Source organism: Trachypithecus francoisi, unplaced genomic scaffold (assembly GCF_009764315.1).
Source record: "Trachypithecus francoisi isolate TF-2019V2 unplaced genomic scaffold, Tfra_2.0 Lachesis_group11, whole genome shotgun sequence".
NCBI classification, from domain to species: Eukaryota; Metazoa; Chordata; class Mammalia; order Primates; family Cercopithecidae; genus Trachypithecus; species Trachypithecus francoisi.
This window is the reverse complement of record NW_022681456.1, coordinates 53320256-53341886: the sequence shown is the minus strand read 5'-3', so window position 1 is coordinate 53341886 and position 21631 is coordinate 53320256. Positions and strand designations below refer to the sequence as shown.

General features: G+C 38.0%; 1 protein-coding gene across 2 annotated transcripts in view; it reads left to right on the top strand.

The window, feature by feature from the left end:
* The window catches only part of OTOGL (otogelin like), a 171469-nt gene that overhangs the window by 78504 nt on the left and 71334 nt on the right, over window positions 1-21631 (top strand). The window contains exons 26-27 of one of the 2 annotated variants that reach the window (XM_033221162.1): window positions 13200-13334; window positions 19408-19557. In XM_033221162.1, the coding sequence (XP_033077053.1) occupies window positions 13200-13334; window positions 19408-19557 (285 nt within the window). The remainder of the gene's footprint in view (window positions 1-13199; window positions 13335-19407; window positions 19558-21631) is intronic. The other variant, XM_033221163.1, reaches the window with a different exon arrangement.

The window sequence follows — 21631 nt, the reverse complement described above, 5'->3', positions numbered from 1 at the left end:
GGAACCAAGTTGGAAAACACTCTTCAGGATATCATCCAGGAGAACTTCCCCAACCTAGTAGGGCAGGCCAACATTCAAATTCAGGAAATACGGAGAACACCACAAAGATACTCCTCCAGAAGAGCAACTCCAAGACACATAATTGCCAGATTCACCAAAGTTGAAATGAAGGAAAAAATCTTAAGGGCAGCCAGAGAGAAAGGTCGGGTTACCCACAAAGGGAAGCCCATCAGACTAACAGCAGATCTCTCGGCAGAAACTCTACAAGCCAGAAGAGAGTGGGGGCCAATATTCAACATTCTTAAAGAAAAGAATTTTAAACCCAGAATTTCATATCCAGCCAAACTAAGTTTCATAAGTGAAGGAGAAAGAAAATCCTTTACAGATAAGCAAATGCTTAGAGATTTTGTCACCACCAGGCCTGCCTTACAAGAGACCCTGAAGGAAGCCTAAACATGGAAAGGAACAACCGGTACCAGCCATTGCAAAAACATGCCAAAATGTAAAGACCATCGAGGCTAGGAAGAAACTGCATCAACTAACGAGCAAAATAACCAGTTAATATCATAATGGCAGGATCAAGTTCACACATAACAATATTAACCTTAAATGTAAATGGACTAAATGCTCCAATTAAAAGACACAGACTGGCAAACTGGATAAAGAGTCAAGACCCATCAGTCTACTGTATTCAGGAGACCCATCTCACATGCAGAGACATACATAGGCTCAAAATAAAGGGATGGAGAAAGATCTACCAAGCAAATGGAGAACAAAAAAAAGCAGGGGTTGCAATCCTAGTCTCTGATAAAATAGACTTTAAACCATCAAAGATCAAAAGAGACAGAGAAGGCCATTACATAATGGTAAAGGGATCAATTCAACAGGAAGAGCTAACTCTCCTAAATATATATGCACCCAATACAGGAGCACCCAGATTCATAAAGCAAGTCCTTAGAGACTTACAAAGAGACTTAGACTCCCATACAATAATAATGGGAGACTTCAACACCCCACTGTCAACATTAGACAGATCAATGAGACAGAAAGTTAACAAGGATATCCAGGAATTGAACTCATCTCTGCACCAGGCAGACCTAATAGACATCTATAGAACTCTCCACCCCAAATCAACAGAATATACATTCTTCTCAGCACCACATCGCACTTATTCCAAAATTGACCACATAATTGGAAGTAAAGCACTCCTCAGCAAATGTGCAAGAACAGAAATTATAACAAACTGTCTCTCAGACCACAGTGCAATCAAACTAGAACTCAGGACTAAGAAACTCAATCAAAACTGCTCAACTACATGGAAACTGAACAACCAGCTCCTGAATGACTACTGGGTACATAACGAAATGAACGCAGAAATAAAGATGTTCTTTGAAACCAATGAGAGCAAAGATATAACATACCAGAATCTCTGGGACACATTTAAAGCAGTGTGTAGAGGGAAATTTATAGCACTAAATGCCCACAAGAGAAAGCTGGAAAGATCTAAAATTGACACTCTAACATCACAATTAAAAGAACTAGAGAAGCAAGACCAAATACATTCAAAAGCTAGCAGAAGGCAAGAAATAACTAAGATCAGAGCAGAACTGAAGATAGAGACACAAAAAACCCTCCAAAAAATCAATGAATCCAGGAGTTGGTTTTTTGAAAAGATCAACAAAATTGACAGACCGCTAGCAAGACTAATAAAGAAGAAAAGAGAGAAGAATCAAGTAGATGCAATAAAAAATGATGAAGAGGATATCACCATGGACCCCACAGAAATACAAACTACCATCAGAGAATACTATAAACATCTCTACGCAAATCAACTAGAAAATCTAGAAGAAATGGCTGATTTCCTGGACACTTACACTCTTCCAAGACTAAACCAGGAAGAAGTTGAATCCCTGAATAGCCCAATAGCAGGCTCTGAAATTGAGGCAATAATTAATAGCCTACCAACCAAAAAAAGTCCAGGACCAGATGGATTCACAGCTGAATTCTACCGGAGGTACAAGGAGGAGCTGGTACCATTCCTTCTGAAACTATTCCAATCAATAGAAAAAGAGGGAATCCTCCCTAACTCATTTTATGAGGCCAACATCATCCTGATACCAAAGCCTGGCAGAGACACAACAAAAAAAGAAAATTTTAGACCATATCCCTGATGAACATCGATGCAAAAATCCTCAATAAAATACTGGCAAACCGGATTCAGCAGCACATGAAAAAGCTTATCCACCATGATCAAGTGGGCTTCATCCCTGGGATGCAAGGCTGGTTCAACATTCGCAAATCAATAAACGTAATCCAGCATATAAACAGAACCAAAGACAAGAACCACATGATTATCTCAACAGATGCAGAAAAGGCCTTTGACAAAATTCAACAGCCCTTCATGCTAAAACTGCTCAAGAAATTTGGTATTGATGGAACGTACCTCAAAATAATAAGAGCTATTTGTGACAAACCCACAGCCAATATCATATTGAATGGGCAAAAACTGGAAAAATTCCCTTTGAAATCTGGCACAAGACAGAGATGCCCTCTCTCACCACTCCTATTCAACATAATGTTGTAAGTTCTGGCTAGGGCAATCAGGCAAGAGAAAGAAATCATGGGTATTCAGTTAGGAAAAGAAGAAGTCAAATTCTACCTGTTTGCTGATGACATAATTGTATATTTAGAAAACCCCATTGTCTCAGCCCAAAATCTCCTTAAGCTGATAAGCAACTTCAGCAAAGTCTCAGGATACAAAATTAATGTGCAAAAATCACAAGCATTCTTATACACCAGTAACAGACAAACAGAGAGCCAAATCATGAATAAACTTCCATTCACAGTTGCTTCAAAGAGAACAAAATAGCTAGGAATCCAACTTACAAGGGATGTAAAGGACCTCTTCAAGGAGAACTACAAACCACTGCTCAGTGAAATAAAAGAGGCCACAAACAAATGGAAGAACATACCATGCTCATGGATAGGAAGAATCAATATCATGAAAATGGCCATACTGCCCAAGGTAATTTATAGATTCAATGCCATCCCCATCAAGCTACCAATGACTTTCTTCACAGAATTGGAAAAAACTGCTTTAAAGTTCATATGGAACCAAAAAAGAGCCTGCATTGCCAAGACAATCCTAAGTCAAAAGAACAAAGCTGGAGGCATCACACTACCTGACTTCAAACTATACTACAAGGCTACAGTAACCAAAATAGCATGGTACTGGTACCAAAACAGAGACATAGACCAATGGAACAGAACAGAGTCCTCAGAAATAATACCACACATCTACAGCCATCTGATCTTTGACAAACTTGAGAGAAACAAGAAATGGGGAAAGGATTCCCTGTTTAATAAATGGTGCTGGGAAAATTGGCTAGCCATAAGTAGAAAGCTGAAACTGGATCATTTCCTTACTCCTTATACGAAAATTAATTCAAGATGGATTAGAGACTTAAATGTTAGACCTAATACCGTAAAAACCCTAGAAGAAAACCTAGGTAGTAGCATTCAGGACATAGGCATGGGCAAGGACTTCGTGTCTAAAACACCAAAAGCAACGGCAACAAAAGCCAAAATTGACAAATGGGATCTGATTAAACTAAAGAGCTTCTGCACAGCAAAAGAAACTACCATCAGAGTGAACAGGCAACCTACAGAATGGGAGAAAATTTTTGCAATCTACTCATCTGACAAAGGGCTAATATCCAGAACCTACAAAGAACTCAAGCAAATTTACAAGAAAAAAACAACCCCATCAAAAAGTGGGCAAAGGATATGAACAGACCTTTCTCAAAAGAAGACATTCATACAGCCAACAGACACCTGAAGAAATGCTCATCATCACTGGCCATCAGAGAAATGCAAATCAAAACCACAATGAGATATCATCTTACACCAGTTAGAATGGCAATCATTCAAAAGTCAGGAAACAATAGGTGCTGGAGAGGATGTGGAGAAATAGGAACACTTTTACACTGTTGGTGGGATTGTAAACTAGTTTAACCATTATGGAAAACAGTATGGCGATTCCTCAAGGATCTAGAACTAGATGTACCATATGACCCAGCCATCCCATTACTGGGTATATACCCAAAGGATCATAAATCATGCTGCTATAAAGACACATGCACACGTATGTTCCTTGCGGCACTATTCACAATAGCAAAGACTTGGAATCAACCCAAATGTCCATCAGTGACAGACTGGATGAAGAAAATGTGGCACATATACACCATGGAATACTATGCAGCCATAAAAAGGATGAGTTTGTGTCCTTTGTAGGGACATGGATGCAGCTGAAAACCATCATTCTTAGCAAACTATCACAAGAACAGAAAACCAAACACCGCATGTTCTCACTCATAGGTGGGAACTGAACAATGAGATCACTTGGACTCGGGAAGGGGAACATCACACACCGGGGCCTATCATGGGGAGGGGGGAGTAGGGAGGGATTGCATTGGGAGTTATACCTGATGTAAATGATGAGTTGATGGGTACTGATGAGTTGATGGGTGCCACACACCAACATGGCACAAATATACATATGTAACAAACCTGCACGTTATGCACATGTACCCTAGAACTTAAAGTATAATAATAATAATAATAATAATAATAAAAGAATGTTGAATATTGCCCCCCACCCCACTCTCTATTGGTTTATAGGGTTTCTGCAGAGAGATCTGCTGTTAGTCTGATGGGCTTCCCTTTGTGGCTACCCCGACCTTTCTCTCCGGCTGCCCTTAACACGTTTTCCTTCATTTCAACCTTAGAGAATCTGACGATTATGTGTCTTGGGTTACTCTTCTCGAAGAGTATCTTAGTGGTGTTCTCTGAATTTCCTGAATTTGAATGTTGGCCTGTCTTGCTAGGTTGGGGAAGTTCTCCTGGATAATATCCTGAAGTGTGTTTTCCAGCGTGGTTCCATTCTCCCCGTCACTTTCAGCTACATCAATCAGTCATAGGTTTGGTCTTTTCACATAGTCCCATATTTCTTGTAGGCTTTGTTCCTTTTCGTTCTTTTTTCTCTAATCTTGTCTTCGTGCTTTGTTTCATTAAGCCAATAATCAATCTCCTATACCTTTCTTCTGCTTGATTCATTTGGCTGTTGATCCTTTTGTATGCTTCACAAAGTTCTCGTATTGTGTCTTTCAGCTTCATCAGGTCATTTATGTTCTTCTCTAAACTGGTTATTCTAGTTAGCAGTTCCTATAACCTTTTATCAAGGTTCTTAGCTTGTTTGCATTGGGTTAGTACATACTCTTTTAGCTCTGAAGAGTTTGTTACTAGCTACCTTCTGAAGCCTACTTCTGTCAATTCATCAAACTCATTCTCTGTCCAGTTTCGTGCCCTTGCCTGAGAGGAGGTGAGATCATTTGGAGGAGAAGAGGCATTCTGGTTTTTGGAATTTTCAGCATTTTTGTGCTTTTTTTTCCTCTTCCTTGTGGATTTATCTACTTTTGATCTTTGATGCTGATGGCCTTTGGATGGGGATTTTGTGTGGGTGTACTTTTTGTTGATGTTATCACTTTCTGTTTGTTAGTTTTCCTTCTAACAGTCAGGGCTCTCTTCTGCAGGTCCGATGGCATTTCTTGGAGTTTTACTCCAGACTCTGCTTGCCTGGCCTGGGTATTACCTGCGGAGGCTGCAGAACAGCAAAGATTGCTGCCTGCTCCTTCCTCTGGAAACTTCATCCCAGAAGGGCACCCACACGATGCCAGTCAGAGCTCTCCTGTATGAGGTGTCTGTCGACCCCTACTAGGAAATGTCTCTCAGTCAGGAGGCACTTGAGGAGGCAGTCTGTCCCTTAGCGGAGCTTGAGCGCTCTGCTGCGAGATCTGCTGCTCTTTTCAGAGCCAGCAGGCACAAATATTTAAGTCTGCTGAAGCTGTGCCCACAGCCGCCCCTTCCCCCAGGTGCTCTGTTCTAGGGAGATGGGAGTTTTATCTATAAGCCCCTGACTGTGGCTGCTGCCTTTCTTTCAGAGATGCCCTGACCAGTGAGGAGGAATCCAGAGACGTAGTCTGGCCACAGCCACTTTGCCATGCTGTGGTGTGTTCCGCCCAGACAGAACTTCCCAGTGACTTTCTTAACACTGTGAGGGAAAACCATCTACTCAAGCCTCAGTAATGGCAGATGCCCCTCCGCCAACCAAGGTTGATCGTCATAGGTTAACTTCAGACTGCTGTGCTGGCAGTGAGAATTTCAAGCCAGTGGCTCTTAGTTTGCTGGGCTCCATGGAGGTGGGACCCGCTGAGTGAGCCCATTTAGCTTCCTGGCTTCAGACCCCTTTCCAGGGAAGTGAACAGTTTTGTCTTGCTGGGGTTCCACATGCCTCTGGGGAATGAAAAAAAAGTCTGCAGCTAGCTTGGAGTCTGCCCAAATAGCTGCCCAGTTTTGAACTTGAAACCCAGCCCTGGTGTTGTAGGCACACGAGGGAATCTCCTGGTCTGTGGGTTGCAAAAACCTTGAGAAAATCGTAGTATCTGGGCTGGATAGCACAGCCCCTCATGGCTTCCCTTGGCTAGAGGAGGGAGTTCCCTGGTTCCCTGGCCCCTTGCATTTCCTGGGTGAGGCCACGCCCCACCCTGCCTCTGCTCACCCTCCGTGGGCTGCACCCACTGTCGAACCAGTCCCAGTGAGGTGAACCAGGTAACTCAGTTGGAAATGCAGAAATCACCCACCTTCTGCTTTGGTCTCACTGGGAGCTGCAGACCAGAGGCGTTCCTATTCTGCCATCTTGCCAAATCCCCCAGGTTCTGCCTTTTCAATAAGCTACTAGATAGTGCTGATGTTCCATGTCTATGGACCATATTTTGAGTAGTAAGGATGTAGAACATTTTACTTTCTTAACAACCTGATTTTAATTATTTTTGAAATTATTCTCTTCTTCTGCATGGTCAAATTTAAGTTACATTCAGAACAAAGAAAGTTTCACTGACAATATAATGTCAAACATTACATGTTCCCATTGTTTATATCATTACTGTTAAAGATGTTTGTTTATGGTATCATTTTAAGTAGTAAGACAAAGATTCTATGAAACTTTTTCATTTCGTATATGGAAAAAATATTTGCACATTTCTACCAAAAGCATTGAAACTCTTATACATGTGTCAGCATCTCTACAAACATTCTCCAATGTATGGTGGTGATCTTTGTTCACATTATTATTTCATTCATTTAATAAAACAATTTTAGGGGCTTATTAAATAGAAAGCATGCTGGTAAAGACATATCTACTATGTATACTCCATGTGAAGTATATACTCCAGATTTCTCTAAGAAAATTCTAAGGTTTTGATGGTGGGGACAATACCTTATATTTCTTATTATTCTTTCCAAGTCATTTTGCAGAATGCTGGGCATTTGGTGAACTCAATAACTACTTATTAGTATTTTCTCCTGTTACCCTCATTTTCTTTTGTAGCAGAGAAAACATAACATTTATCATTGTAGTTTCACATAGTGATTGTGCAGAAAATACTTCAAGTAGAGTATTTGTCTTAACTCTGAGTCCTGGCAAGAGGAAAGTATATTCTTGTGTTTGTGTTTAATTGTAGAGAAATAGTAACAACTAAGAAATAATGGACAAGGCCACAATCTAATAAAAGATGTACCATAGTTTCTTTTCAAATGATATTTTTTTCTCTCTCTAGTTCCTCATTTCTATGAAAGACAAATCATAACAGAACCAATTTACTTGCAAAATAAGTTTTAATTGTAGTATATATGGCTTGATTATTTGCATAAAGTTCAGGAAGAATAATTATTGTACATATAGGCTCTTTTATGTTGACTTTGTTGTAACTTTTTCATAATCTCAGGTTAGACCTTTTAAAAGCCTCTTGAGGTTAGCCAAGCTAAGGATTTATCTGTGCCTGCAAATACCTATATGAATTGGGTTAATTTCTCTCTTCTTGAGGTTCCAAAATAACTTGGGGTTTCTAGTCCTGTCAGAAAGTGATGTGCTTCACTTACTACAGGTCACAAACATTGTAAAGGAATTGCATAAACAAGGTGCCAGGCCAGTCTGTACAAGAGGCTTTGGTCAGCTCTATAATGTCAACTTAAATTTCCCAAAGCAGTCCAGTCATATCTGTAAATATTCCATCCTAGTCAAAGCCATGGTAAAATAACCAGTGTCTCCAACTGTGTTCTGTTACAGCAGAAAATAGATTCTTGTTGAACTTATGCAAATAGCTATATTGCCATCATTTAAGAATACTCACAAATGGTTTTCAAATTCTGGAGAAATCAGATAGTAAGAAATATGCCTCAAATTTTGCTCACAAGAGAATGCTTTACTTCATTTGTTTTAAGCTATAAATGGCTCAAAAGAAAGGTTTCCTTTAGTTTTCTTTCTTTCTTTCCTCCTTCCTTCCTTCCTTCCTTCCTTCCTTCCTTCCTCCTTCCTTCCTTCCTTCCTTCCTTCCCTCCCTCCCTCCTCCCTCCCTCCCTCTCTCTCTCTCTCTCTCTTTCTTTCTTTCTTTCTTTTTGTGGAGTTTCACTCTTATTGCCCAGACTGGAGTGCAATGGTGCAATCTTTGCTCACCACAACCTCCACCTTCTAGGTACAAGCAATTCTCCTGCCTCAACCTCCCAAGTAGCTGGGATTACGGGCATGCACCACCACGCCCAGCTAATTTTGTACTTTTAGTAGAGACGGGGTTTCTCCATGTTGGTCAGGCTAGTCTCAAATTCCTGACCTCAGGAGATCAGCCCGCCTTGGCCTCCCAAAGTGCTGGGATTACAGGCATGAGCCACTGCGCCCGGCAGAATTTTTTTCTTGGCTTTAGAAAACAAAACAAAAAGAAGCTCAATGTTTCAAACAAAAAAGTCATAGGAAAATATTTCAGTCTTCTATTATTTCAGTCCCATGCTATTAACTCCTGTTCTGCCCAGTATTGGGCCAGCAATCCTCACGAACACATCTGCTTTCCGATGAGAATCCCAGAAGTTTTCTCTCTAGTCTAATGACACAGTCTCCAGAGTAATCAGAAATCTGCCTTCAAGAGCACCTGTCAGAGTCCTTTCCACAAACTTCCCTAAGGAAGCAAGTTGTGTACTGCAGCTGATTATAAAGTGTTTTCTGAGAAGAATCAAAGTAAAACAATAATTGTCTGTGCATGACAAAAGTCTTAAAATAGCAATGGTTAAAGACACAATAGATAAGGAAATTTGATTATTTCTGTGGCATACAATCATTTAACGTAATAGTCATAATTATTCCTGATAACATAGATTAAGACATACAAGAATTATATGAATCTGATATAATTTTGGAACATACATTAATGACACATTCATATAAAAATAACTCAAAGAAAGTTAAACACCATTTCGTATTTGACAATGATTCTGGTATAATTTTAACGTACCAACGAAGATTAATATGTCTGTCTTGGACTTCAGGAGTCCTAATATACAAAAAGTTAGTTTGAGGTCAAAAGACTGAATTTAGAATTTGGAAAGGTTATCAAATATCAAAGGCTTAAATTACTTGATATCGCGAAATAGAGTCACAGATCACTGTAAAATTAGTCATTTATTTAATCAAAGTGATAATTCAAATATTTTAAAAAGCAATAACCTTTACTCTTTGGTAGAGAGGAGACTCAGTTTCCCAAATAATCTTAAAACTTAATAAAGACGGTTAAAAAGGTAAATTTAATCTATTTCTCTCTTCCCTTTTTTGTTGCCGTATACTCAAAAGGTAAATAAAAATGTTTTACTATCTCTTAATATTACACAAAAATGTTGTTCAAAAGAAAAAACCAAATTTTACCTTTGCATTGTGCATTATTAACACTAAAGTTATTTAAAAAAATACATCCAATTTTAATTAATTTGATCACAAGGTAAGATCTTCGTAAACTTTTTGTAGACTTTTACAATATTTACCATTCTTTTTTCCAACGTTTTATGTGTTCTAACAAGAACCTCATGAAGGTGTCAACTGAAGGGTGGTTTTGGCCCTAGGGAGCAGAGAGTCATGGTTGACCTGATGTCGTTCTCGCAACTTGGACAATCTCTGTGTGACTGCCCTATTTTCTGCTTACTCAGGCCAGCATGTCTAACTTTCTTTTCTGTGTCTTTTCTCTACTTTTTCTTCAGTTCAGTCATCATTTCTACTTCCTCATATGTTCAGCTTGTTTTTACCTGGTCAGCTCCCACTCTTCCTTACATCCTTTACGTGTTTATTCACCCTCAGATCTTACTGCAAAACATTTAAAAAAATTCGGTATTTTCTGGTTCAAGTTTGAGAGAGAATTGAATAGAGTATAGTTCGTTTTTTCTGCCAGCATTGAAGTCCCTTTGCCCATAAATGAATGCGCTGCTTTGGGACATAAACCATGGCTGCCTGAGGCTATGGTATCAGCAGAGACTTTGTGTGGGATAATTACCCTTAAAAGGCTGGGACTATGACAGGTGCTGAGACTGACATGTCAAGTATAATTATATACGTCCTTGAAAGGTGCTGAGTTTCTGTTTCAGAGTCATTTTGGGGCATATTCTGTATTAAAGCTTTTAGTACCTGAGAATAAAGGGTTTTGAGGAGCCCATGTGGCACATTGATGTTGACCTTTTTCCTCCAGCTTTGTTATCATTATTACTATGTTGCTTAGCAACTCTGCGGCATTATATCTAAACCTAATATTAACTTGAAATATGTTAGAAATGGAAAGTATAGAAATGTGACTTTTAGGTATAGTGCTATTGTTTCAAATTACTGTCAGCATAGCATGATATTATAAGACAAACCATACAGATAGAATATTTCTTGACATTTCAGATTTAATATAAAGGATAAAACTAACATTGAGGCACTTTAATTAATAGTAATAAAATATAATGGCAATAGAAAGCCTTTCAATCAACTTTTCACATCCCTTAATCTAAATAACTTTTCCCAAGAGGAAGAGCAAAGCAAAACCCTAAATTATGTACTTTTACTTCTTTGCAAATTATGCAGAAAGGCAGAAAAGTATGACATTATTTTTTTGAGAGGTACAATGTCATAATCATTGTAATGACCCTTGTTATTTCACTTTTCAAAATTTAGGCAATGCTTTGCAAAAGGATTGTTTAAAAAGCAGCAAAAGCTCCCAGCATCTATGAAGGAAAAATGGGTTACAGAGGGACACGTTAAGTACTCCATCAATACCATTCGTTAAAAACCTATCCTCTAGTCACTGTAACACTTATTAACAAGGCAGAAAGAATTTAGCCAAAAATAAGAGATGAATTGAGCTAGTTTTCACATTGCCAGTGTTGTGAAAAACTAAGTGTGGAGAATTTACATCAAAAACTCTATGATCATCAGGCAAGGTGACTTACACCACTAATCCCAGTACTTTGGGAGGTTAAAATGAATGGCTCACTTGAGCCCAGTAGTTTGAGACCAACCTGGGCAACATAGTGACACCCTGCCTCTACAAAAAAATTTTAAAAATTGGTCACATGTAGTGGCACACACCTGTAGTCTCCCAGCTACTCAGGAGGCCAAGGTGGAAGAATTGTTTGAGCCTGGAAAATTGAGGCTGCAGTGATTGCCAATTTTTTTTGTCACCCAGGCTGGAGTGCTGGAGTGCAGTGGCATGGTCTCAGCTTACTGCAACTTCAGCCTCCCAGGTTCAGGCAATTCTCTTGCCTCAGCCTCGTGAGTAGCTGGAACTACAGGCGTGTGCCATCATGCCTGGCTAATTTTTGCATTTTTAGTAGAGACCAGGTTTGCTGGCCAGACTGACCTCTTGAACTCCTGAGCTCAAGTGATGTGCCCTCCTCGGCCTCCCAAAGTGCTGAGATTACAGGCATGAGCCACAGCGCCTGGCCTATAATTGCCAAACATTTAATGAGTTTTTCTTACTATGAAAATAAACGCTGACCCATATGTCTCAAAATGGAAAAGATTCAGGAAATATGTATGGCCCTTTGAAAACTGAACATTGAATGCAAGGAGAAATGTCACATTTCTTCCTTTCCTTTTAATGAAATCTCTACTGTCCACTATTAGTGAAGGGGCTCTTCAAATAGTAGCTTTTAACTTTGGGGGAGATTAAGACCACTTTGAAAATTTGACAAGAAGCATGTACTTTCTTCCTAGAAAAATTGTAAGTATATGAGTTGATGAATGTGTTAGTTTTATTTATTTCACATTATATACATATAACATCCCTTTGTATCTTATAAATATATACAATTATAACTTGCCAATTAAAACTTTTAAAGAACCAGATACAAACAATATTTTAGAATGAAATTTCCAGAGTCAGTGCAACTGAAGAAACCTATCCATTCAACTGGGGGAGAAAATTAGAAACTTTGATTCTAAAGAGTGACTTAGTGGATGCAGTGGGGGAGTTGCTAAGGAAAGGGGTCTAACTGGAGGTGGAAGTGTGTCATTTAGAGTAGAGAGACCAAACAGTGTTCCTTGAAGTTAGGGATTCCCTATCATCTAAAGTTGTCTTTCTCCTCAACCATTTCTAGACCCTTCCTAATTTCTTTATAAGTGGCATCAAGACAAACAAAACAGATTAGGGATTTGAACTCTGATCCTCCTCTTATTTGGCAAAGCGATCTCAGATAATCAATTAGTCCGTCTTAACCTCAGTTTCCTCATCTGTAAAATGGAAATAATACCTAATTCAAAAAGTTTACATAAGAACTAAATTGGATAATATATGTAAAATGCGAAGCAAGCTCTCAAACAATGCACATTATTTTATTTACTAACAAATACCAAAGTTTTGTAACTATTTGTGTTCTTATTTATAGACAAATAATTATTCAGCCAGAAATATCCTTTAAATAAAACCAAAGACATGTCTCAAATGAATTTTTTTTTAAAGATTTCCCTAAGTGACATATTGTTTTGTTGATTATTGACAAAGAAAATGATAATGGTTGATACATTTGAGCTATAGAAATAAAATGGTAAACTTGGCTGGATCAAAATTTTAACAGAGACATTATAGATGTTTAAAGGTTGAGCTATCTTACTATATTGCTATAAAATTCTTCACATTATTAGTTAAAAATGACTTTTTATTATAGAAGTAAGTTGTTTTTCAGTTCTAATGCAATCCATTGTCAATACTGATCTTTAAGATTTCTTAATAAAAATAACTAAAATAAAGTAGGTTGTATATGTTTGTATTAATAAAATATTTTTGACATTTCAGAGTACAGATGATTCAGATATATCTGTCATTGCCCAGAACAAGAAATGCTTTGACAACGATATTGTTTGTTCTAAAAGTGTTTTTATTTCAGTTGGGGACACTGAAATTTACCTGAATGATACTCCTTACAAACAGGTTAGTGAATTATTTCTTTCAGGATCATTTGAACTTGTCCCGAGGATACTGAAAATAGAATAGAAATGATTTGGGCTACTTCTCTCTGTAAATGGTTATGAGATCTATGTTGTTTTTTCTTTTCCATTTTGTGTGGCTTCAGTAAATTGTGCTTCACTTCTCTCTTCTTACTTCTTAACTTCCCTTCTCCATATTCCAATTCATCTTGCTTTCATTACCATAGTTGCCATTTGGGCCCTTGAAGCCCTCACCTATTGCCTTCATTACTTCAGTGGCTTTCAGGCTAGACTCTTGGCTTCTAGTTTTAGTCTTTCCCCTCTAATTCATCCTCAAATGCTGCAGCATAGGTAGTTTTACTTGTATGTATATATATATACACACATATATATGTGTGTGTGTGTGTGTGTGTGTGTATATATATATATATTTTTTTTTTTTTTTTTTTGGAGACAGAATCTCACTCTGTTGCCCAGACTGGAGTGCAGTGGTATGATCTCGGCTCACTGCAACCTCTGTCTCCTGGGTTTAAGCGATTCTCTTGCCTCAGCCTCCTGAGTAGCTGGGATTACAGACGCACTCCACAAATAATTTTTGTATTTTCAGTAGAGACGAGATTTCACCATGTTGGTTAGGCTGGTCTCAAACTCCTGACCTCAGGTGATCCACCTGTCTTGGCCTCCCAAAATGCTGGGATTACAGGCATGAGCCACTACACCCAGCTTATATATGTATATTTTTGATGGAAATCTTAATATGTCACTCTGTGGTTCTTCAAGACTTTGAGATGCCTTCCCACTGCTCCTCCAAGGCCTTGCCCACCTCTCCTGGCTGCTCTGTCATCACTTTCTGCTTCAAGCCCACATTCCAGAAGGTGGAGCATCTTATTAGTCCTTCATTACTGTTATTGCTTATTCCTGGATCTGTCTTTCCATTTAAATTATTCATATGCAATATGTCTTATCATACCTCCTCCAAGGAGCTCCTGCTCATACCCTGAAGCACCCTATTAGAATGTGTATCATGCTTTAATGAAACTACTTGTGAGCTTGTCTTCCCCAATTGTCTCCAAGTTCTTGTTTATTGTATCCTTGGAGCCTGCCCAATTTAATAGAATGAATAAATTTCATTCATTCATTCATCTCATACATTCTTTTATAATGTTTACTGAATATCAAAACATGTGCTAATTGTTGGGACTACAATAGTGAAATAACACTGTGCTTGCCTTTAAGAAGTTTCTGCTCAGGTGACGGACACATTCAGGTAAATAAGGATGCGCAGCGTGGTGTCCTATGATAGGAATTTAGGTAGGATAATATGGGAACTCCTGGGAAGAACACCTAAAGAAACCTGGGGTGCTTAGGGTGATTGTTAAGAGCATAGACTTTAGGGTCACTCAGTAGTAACTTGGAGCCTCTGTTCCATCAGCTGCTTGCTCTATAACTTTGGGCAGGTTTACTTAACCTCTCCAAGCTGCAGCTTTTCCATCTGTAAATTTGGGAAGATTTTTAGAACCTACTTCTTTAGTTTCTGTGAGGATTGAAATGAAAGTATAAATTGATGGATTTGGAATGATTCTTCTTATTTCCTTTACCCTCCCTATTTTTGAAGGCTCAGAAGACATGCTGTGGAGGAAATAATTTGCACTGAGTCTTAAAGGATGATTAGGCATTAGCCAGGTGAAGAGAGGGAGTAGGGTGGCAATCAGTACAGACGAATAAACCCACTCAGTAGAGCAGAGCTGAGAGATGAAATGGCATGTTTGGATAACTGCAGGTGGTTTAGATTGGTGGAAGCACAATATATGAGACAGTGGATGGAGGGAGTGGCAAAGCGACTCAGGGAGGAGTGTCCTGATCAGCTGTCATTCAGGGAGCATGTGGTAAAGGCAATAGATGAGGGGGCTGAGTCCAGACTATGGAGGCTCTTGAATGGTGCAAGATATTTGAACCTCATTGTATAGGCAAGAAGTTTTAGAGTTAGAAAGTACGTGATTTGACAAATGGGCTTTAAAAACTGACCTATATTCTGAGATGTTTAGAACAGTGTTTCTCTCAGTTTGATCTGCCAATATTCATTAAAATCATCTGGAATTTTTCCTTGTAAGTGCTAGTTTTTGGTCTGACTTCAGTAATCGGAATGGCTGTTGCTGAAAACAAAATTGACGTTTTCAATGGTACCTGAAATTCTTGTGCACACTAAAGTTTGAGAACAATTACCTTAAAACATAACTATGTTTCAGTCAGAAACATTGAAACTGGGCGGCAGTCAACCTTTGGGCAAAACAGAGTTTCTACAATCATGTTGACATGTTTTTCAAGTAATTACAGCAGTTTGTCATAACCACCAACCAGATATTCATCTATAGGTGAAGGTTATTTCTAAGAAGAAGGATGTTAAAAAAGATACAAGAGAAAATAGTAAATGCTCTTATAAAGACAGTTTGACACATCTTTGAAGTGGTGATTGCAACTCCACATAACTTTCAACTTCCAATTTTCACTTGTATGTAGGTGTTAATGAGTCTCCTTTATATAAATTGTATGACATAAGATTAAGAAAAGTCATAAAAACAGTTTGACCCTAAAGAAATCCCCTGAAATATTTTTTCTCAAACATTGAAAGTGAAAAATAAGCACTATTTATTTTATGGTAGATGGACCACCCATTCAAAGGAAGAACAAAAAACCACCTCTGTTATTTTATTATTTTATTTTATTTTATTTTTTTGAGACAGAGTCTTGCTCTGTCTCCCAGGCTGGAGTGCATGGCGTGATCTCGGCTCACTGCAAACTCTGCCTCCCAGGTTCACACCATTCTCCTGCGTCAGCCTCCTGAGTAGCTGGGACTACAGGCGCCCGCCAGCTTGCCCACCTAATATTTTGTATATTTAGTAGAAACTGGGTTTCACCATGTTAGCCAGGATGGTCTCGATTTCCTGACCTCGTGATCCGCCCGCCTCGGCCTCCCAAAGTGCTGGGATTACAGGCGTGAGCCCCCGTGCCCGGCCCACCTCTGTTATTTTTATATGTAAATGCACAATTCTAATTTTATCAAATGTATAAGATATAACCATTTTATTAATTTATTTAAGCTGTACTTTAAATATTTTAATTCTCCATATTTCTAACATATCTTGCTAACATCACTAGAGTTTGTTTAAAGTGCTTTAATTCTCATCTGAAGTGGAGATCTCTATTTTGGACAATTCATAATACCTCATTGTTCTAATGAACAGCATTATTTATGAATCTGAAAAATAAGGTGCATGGCAACTCCCTTTGACCACAGAGGATTTTCTTGTAGTAAACTGCCCTATCTAATGAAAATGAAGGATTTTATGTCTAAAGACAAATAGAAAAGATGTGCTTTTGTATCAGGATAACTGATGCAAAACCAAACTGAGCAAAAGAGAAACAAATCAAAGACAAACAAAATGATAGAAAGATACTAAAGAGTGCGGTGAAAACAATAGAATTAGTTCCTGGTGGCAGAGACCGACTTGGGGGCAGGGCAAGCTATGCAATTTGTTCAAAACAGGTGAAATGTTTCATTTTCTTGTTTTGTGTTCTGTCTTGATGTGTCGTGGTGTTTTTTTCTTTTCTTTTCTTTTTTTTTTTTTAATTATCATTTAATGCCATGCTCACTCAAGCATAGGCACAGTCCTGGGGTGAGTGCACACCACATACCCTGTCAGTGCTGAGGGCCTTCCTTGCCTCATAACTCCAACTTGGCATTTGGGTATGCATGCGTAAGTCCAACTCATCCTGCCTCTGTGTTGCGAGTAGAGCGTAGCAGTGGTCTGTGGGTGGCTGCAGAGAAGCAGGCATCTGAGAATCAATCCCAGGGAGGTTGGACAGACAGCAGGAGATGTGAGCCAAGGCTTCAAGGCCCAGACACATGATTCTTTGTCTCACTGAACTTCACTGACAAAACGTGAATTCACACGTAAAATCAGAATTTCAAGATGGCAGTTACAGAGCATTAAACCCCAAGTGGTGGCCCACATCTGAGCAAGGGACTGTCCTTGCTCAGAAGAGCATTGCACTGTCTAAATGCCTACCAATCCGGCTCATCTTGAGGATGAAATTTCTCGTGGGGCAATCAGGGGAGGCCTCACAGAGGAGGGAGCATATGGGTCACAACTGATGGGAATGAGGCCATTACGCTAAGATCTGGAGAACAGAGTTCCCAGCAGGAGGAACAGCAAACACACAAGGCTTGAGATGGGTAAAAGCTTAGGTAAATTTGAAGAACAGAAAGACAGCCAGCATAGCTGAAGCTTAGTCAGTGAGGGTGGGGATTGGGAAGTGAAAGGAAATGAGATCAGAGAGAGCCGGTCAACTACACATATGGTTATGTACAATATATACTCTTCTATACAATATATTGTGCACTTATTTTAAGTATGACCTTGGTCTAGGAGACTGAAAATTCCTTATGGATGTGAATAAATTTATTTCATTTTCCCTTTGAAATATTTATTAAAAAGTCTACTGTAGTATAGTATTTTCAAACTATGCTTTTGTTATTACTTGAAGGAGAAAAGTAACCAAAGAATTTCATATCTCCTTCACAATTTTTATTTTGCTTCTGGCTAAATTTGTCTTACTTTGATGTTAACTGTGCATTTTTGAAGTTATTATATGAGTTAATTTCAAGGTCAGATTCAAATCAATATAGCCATGTGTTGCCCTTGCTTAATAAAGAATATTGTATGTTCCTACTTTACAATAAAAGTTCTCTAACATTTCCTGATATGTTCCATCTCTCATTTCTCTCTGCTTTATCCTTTCTACTGCATAAATTATCTTCTTTTAATATACAACTGTGGTCTGATACTTCCTTGTTTGAAAGCTTTTATTGACTACATTTTGCACATGTGATAATTACTCTGTATAACTTGGTTGCAAAGGTCTCAGGCTATGATCCATCATGTAATTCATGCTCTAGCCTTTTGGTACTCTCCTTAGTTCTGAATAAATCTTTGAGACTTTCTTGTCCATAAGTCTTGATTCAAGCCATTTCTTTTGTTTGGAAGGATTTCTTCTCCATTCTCATTCTCAACCCCCTATACCTTGCTGTGCATATCCTCTTGCAGATCAGTTCACACCCACCCCTTGCAAGAAGCCTTCTGGAATCCCTTTAATGGTAATTCACCCCTTCCCACCCTGCTACACACATACAGTAGTTCCTCCTTGTCCGTGAGGGTTAGGTCCCAAGCCCTCCAGTGGGTGCCTGAAACCGTAGATAGTTGCAGACTCAATTGCCAGCCATCAGAACACGTTTCTGTTCGTGCCTTTTACCCACAAATTTAATGCCTTTTCCATCTTAACTAAGCACTTACCATGCACTGTGGCTGTCAGTTTTGCAGTTTAATGTGCAGCAGCAAAACTAGCTGAATTTCTTTTCCCTTCTTCACAATTTCACAGATAGAAGATTCATTCTTACCGTAGATCTTAGCAACCGCCGCATACAATTTTTTCTTTCTTGTTAAGTTGAGAACTTTCTCCTTTTCACTTAAAGGAAGTACTTCACAGCTTCTTTTTACCTGAATTGGGAAGGCAATGTCTCCTAGCAAACTTAATGATTCTGATTTTCAATACATTTTTAATGAAGTCAGTAGATTATTTGCATCTATCATTAGCTACTCAGAAACATGAGCAGGACCACATTTCTCTCTTTTGCAGGCAAGGCCATACCTTTTTTAGTTCTGTCGTATTTATTCATCACAGATGTAAAATTTCTGATTTGGCGGGGATATCACTTAATGTCTTCTGTGTCCATTCCCTTGTTTTGCTCTTCCCCGCATGTAACTGAAATATCTTTTCCCTTTGTCCATTTATCCATGTGGGGTCCATCTGCTAGTTTGTGTCTGGTAATCAATATTTATGTATTAATGTATTTTGTGCAATTGTTTTGTCTTTTCTTACAGAATTCAGGAAAGGCATGACCAAGCAACAATATTAGTACATAGATAGTTGTTGGTAAATATTAACTAAGCTAATTTGATATATTTTGGTTAGAGAACCTAGTACTCACTTTATTTCTTCTCTTTTCTTTTTTTTTTAAGAAACGATCAGGTTTTTTCCTGGAAAACAAACTTACCTACCAGCTTTGGAAGGCTGGTTACTATATAGTAGTATACTTTCCAGAGAAAGATATCACTATTCTTTGGGATAGGAAGACAACTATTCATATCAAAGTTGGGCCGCAGTGGAAGGTAGGTCAACCTAAGCTCCTAATGAGATGTAATGAATAAAATCACATTTAGTTTTTGATGTTTGATGAAAATAAAATAACTAATGTTTTCCTTTAAGAACTAGGTTATATTTTCAGAATTACTAACTCATACCCTTGTGAAGAAGAACTTTACGAACTATGTACACTGTTTGTGTACAGTTCTTTTTGACTTTAACCTTGTAGTATCCAGTTTTCCAAGATTACTTAAGCCAGCTTTCTTCTCTTTTTCTTCAGCTTAACTATGTGATTTTTTCCTAATGCAATTAGATTTAGTTCTTACAGTCTGCATTCCATGTTTTCCTCCACATTCTGGATTTTTTTTTTTTAAGTTTACATGCAGTAAAATTATTTTTAAAATGTAAAAAAAGTTACTCTTATTGTATCCAGGTCTATGGATTTTGACAAATGCATTGTATTAGTCCATTATAAAGAACAACCTGACACTGGGTAATTTATAAAGAAAAGAGGTTTAATTGACTCATAGTTCTGCATGGCTGGGAGGGCCTCAGGGAACTTACAATCATTGTGGAAGGCAAAGGGGAAGCAACCACCTTCTTCAAAAGGTGGCCCGAAAGACAGAAAGAGTGAGGGGGAAATGCCACACTTTTAAACCATCAGGTCTCATGAGAACTCCCTCACTATCACAAGAACAGCTTGGGAGAAACCACCGCCATGATTTAATCACCTCTCAACAGGTCCTTCCCTCAACATATGGGGATTGTAATTCGAGATGAGATTTGGGTGGGGACACAGAGCCAAATCATATTATGCATGGAGCCTTGTATCTGTCACAACATTTCTACGTAGAACATACCTGTCAACCTCCAAATATACTTCTTGTTGCTTCTCTATTGTCAACCCCAACATTTGTCTCCTAACCTCAGACAACCACTGATTATATTTTCCACTGCAATAGTTTTGCCTTTCTCAGATATCATATACATAGAATTGTATAATCTGTAGTCTTTTGGGTCTGGCTTCTTTGACTTGGCAAAGTATATTTAAGATTCATATAAATTGTTATGTGAATTCTATGCTGTTGAGTAGTATTCTGTTGTGTGGATGTACCACATAATTTATTTATCCATTCATGGTTGAATATCCAATCTGAGTTGTTTATAATTTTTGTCAATTTATATTTTAAATTATTTTTATACTATTCCTTGCTAAGTATTTTTATTAAATATTGTTAAGTAGTTTACTATTTAAAATATTTCAAATTTGATTAAATATTTCAAATATTTATTTGAATATTTTGAATTCATATTTTAAAGTTGTTTGCAAAAATATTGATGTATTTTTTTAAAATCTAGTTTACCTGAAATTGAGACTGAGACTCATGGATATAATTTTTGTCAAATTAAAGAAAATTGGAATAGCAACAATATCTTCTCAAAAATACAGAAAAGATACAGTTTTTAAAAAAGGTTTTAATATATTATAAAATATGATTGTATATTGAAGTTATAGTCTTTCAGTCTTAAGGAGGATATAGCCCAAAGATCTATTCCTAGATTTGTTGGCATCTTGAATTTCTTTGATGAACCGAAATAACCTTCAATCATTGCTGTTTTTCTTCAACAAATATTTACTGCCATTATTCATCCAATATCCTTGTTTCCAATAAGAATAACAATATATTTTACTACTAGATGAAAGAAGAGGAGGAGAACTTGCAGTGATTTTCTAAAAGCAGTAGAACTACCCCTTAAAACCTTGAATTTAAAGATGCTGAATGCTGTCTTCAATATTGAAGAATAGAATCCATCCCTTAATGGTGAAGTAGGCTGCCTGTGTCTCTGGCAAAGCAGACAACAACCATAGAATTACATCTGCCATAGCCACTTATTACCGCGAGACCTCTGTTTTCTGAAATTACATCTGTTCAAAGACAGTGGCTATTACTAACAGTAATTATCCTAAAGCTGAGGCATCAGGAAGGGGCTGTGGAAAAACAAATGGTTAACTTATATGTAGGCAAATCAGGTAGGCAATATGATATATTTCAACAAGCAGGGAATATATCTGCCATTCTTCATCCTATATCCTTGTTT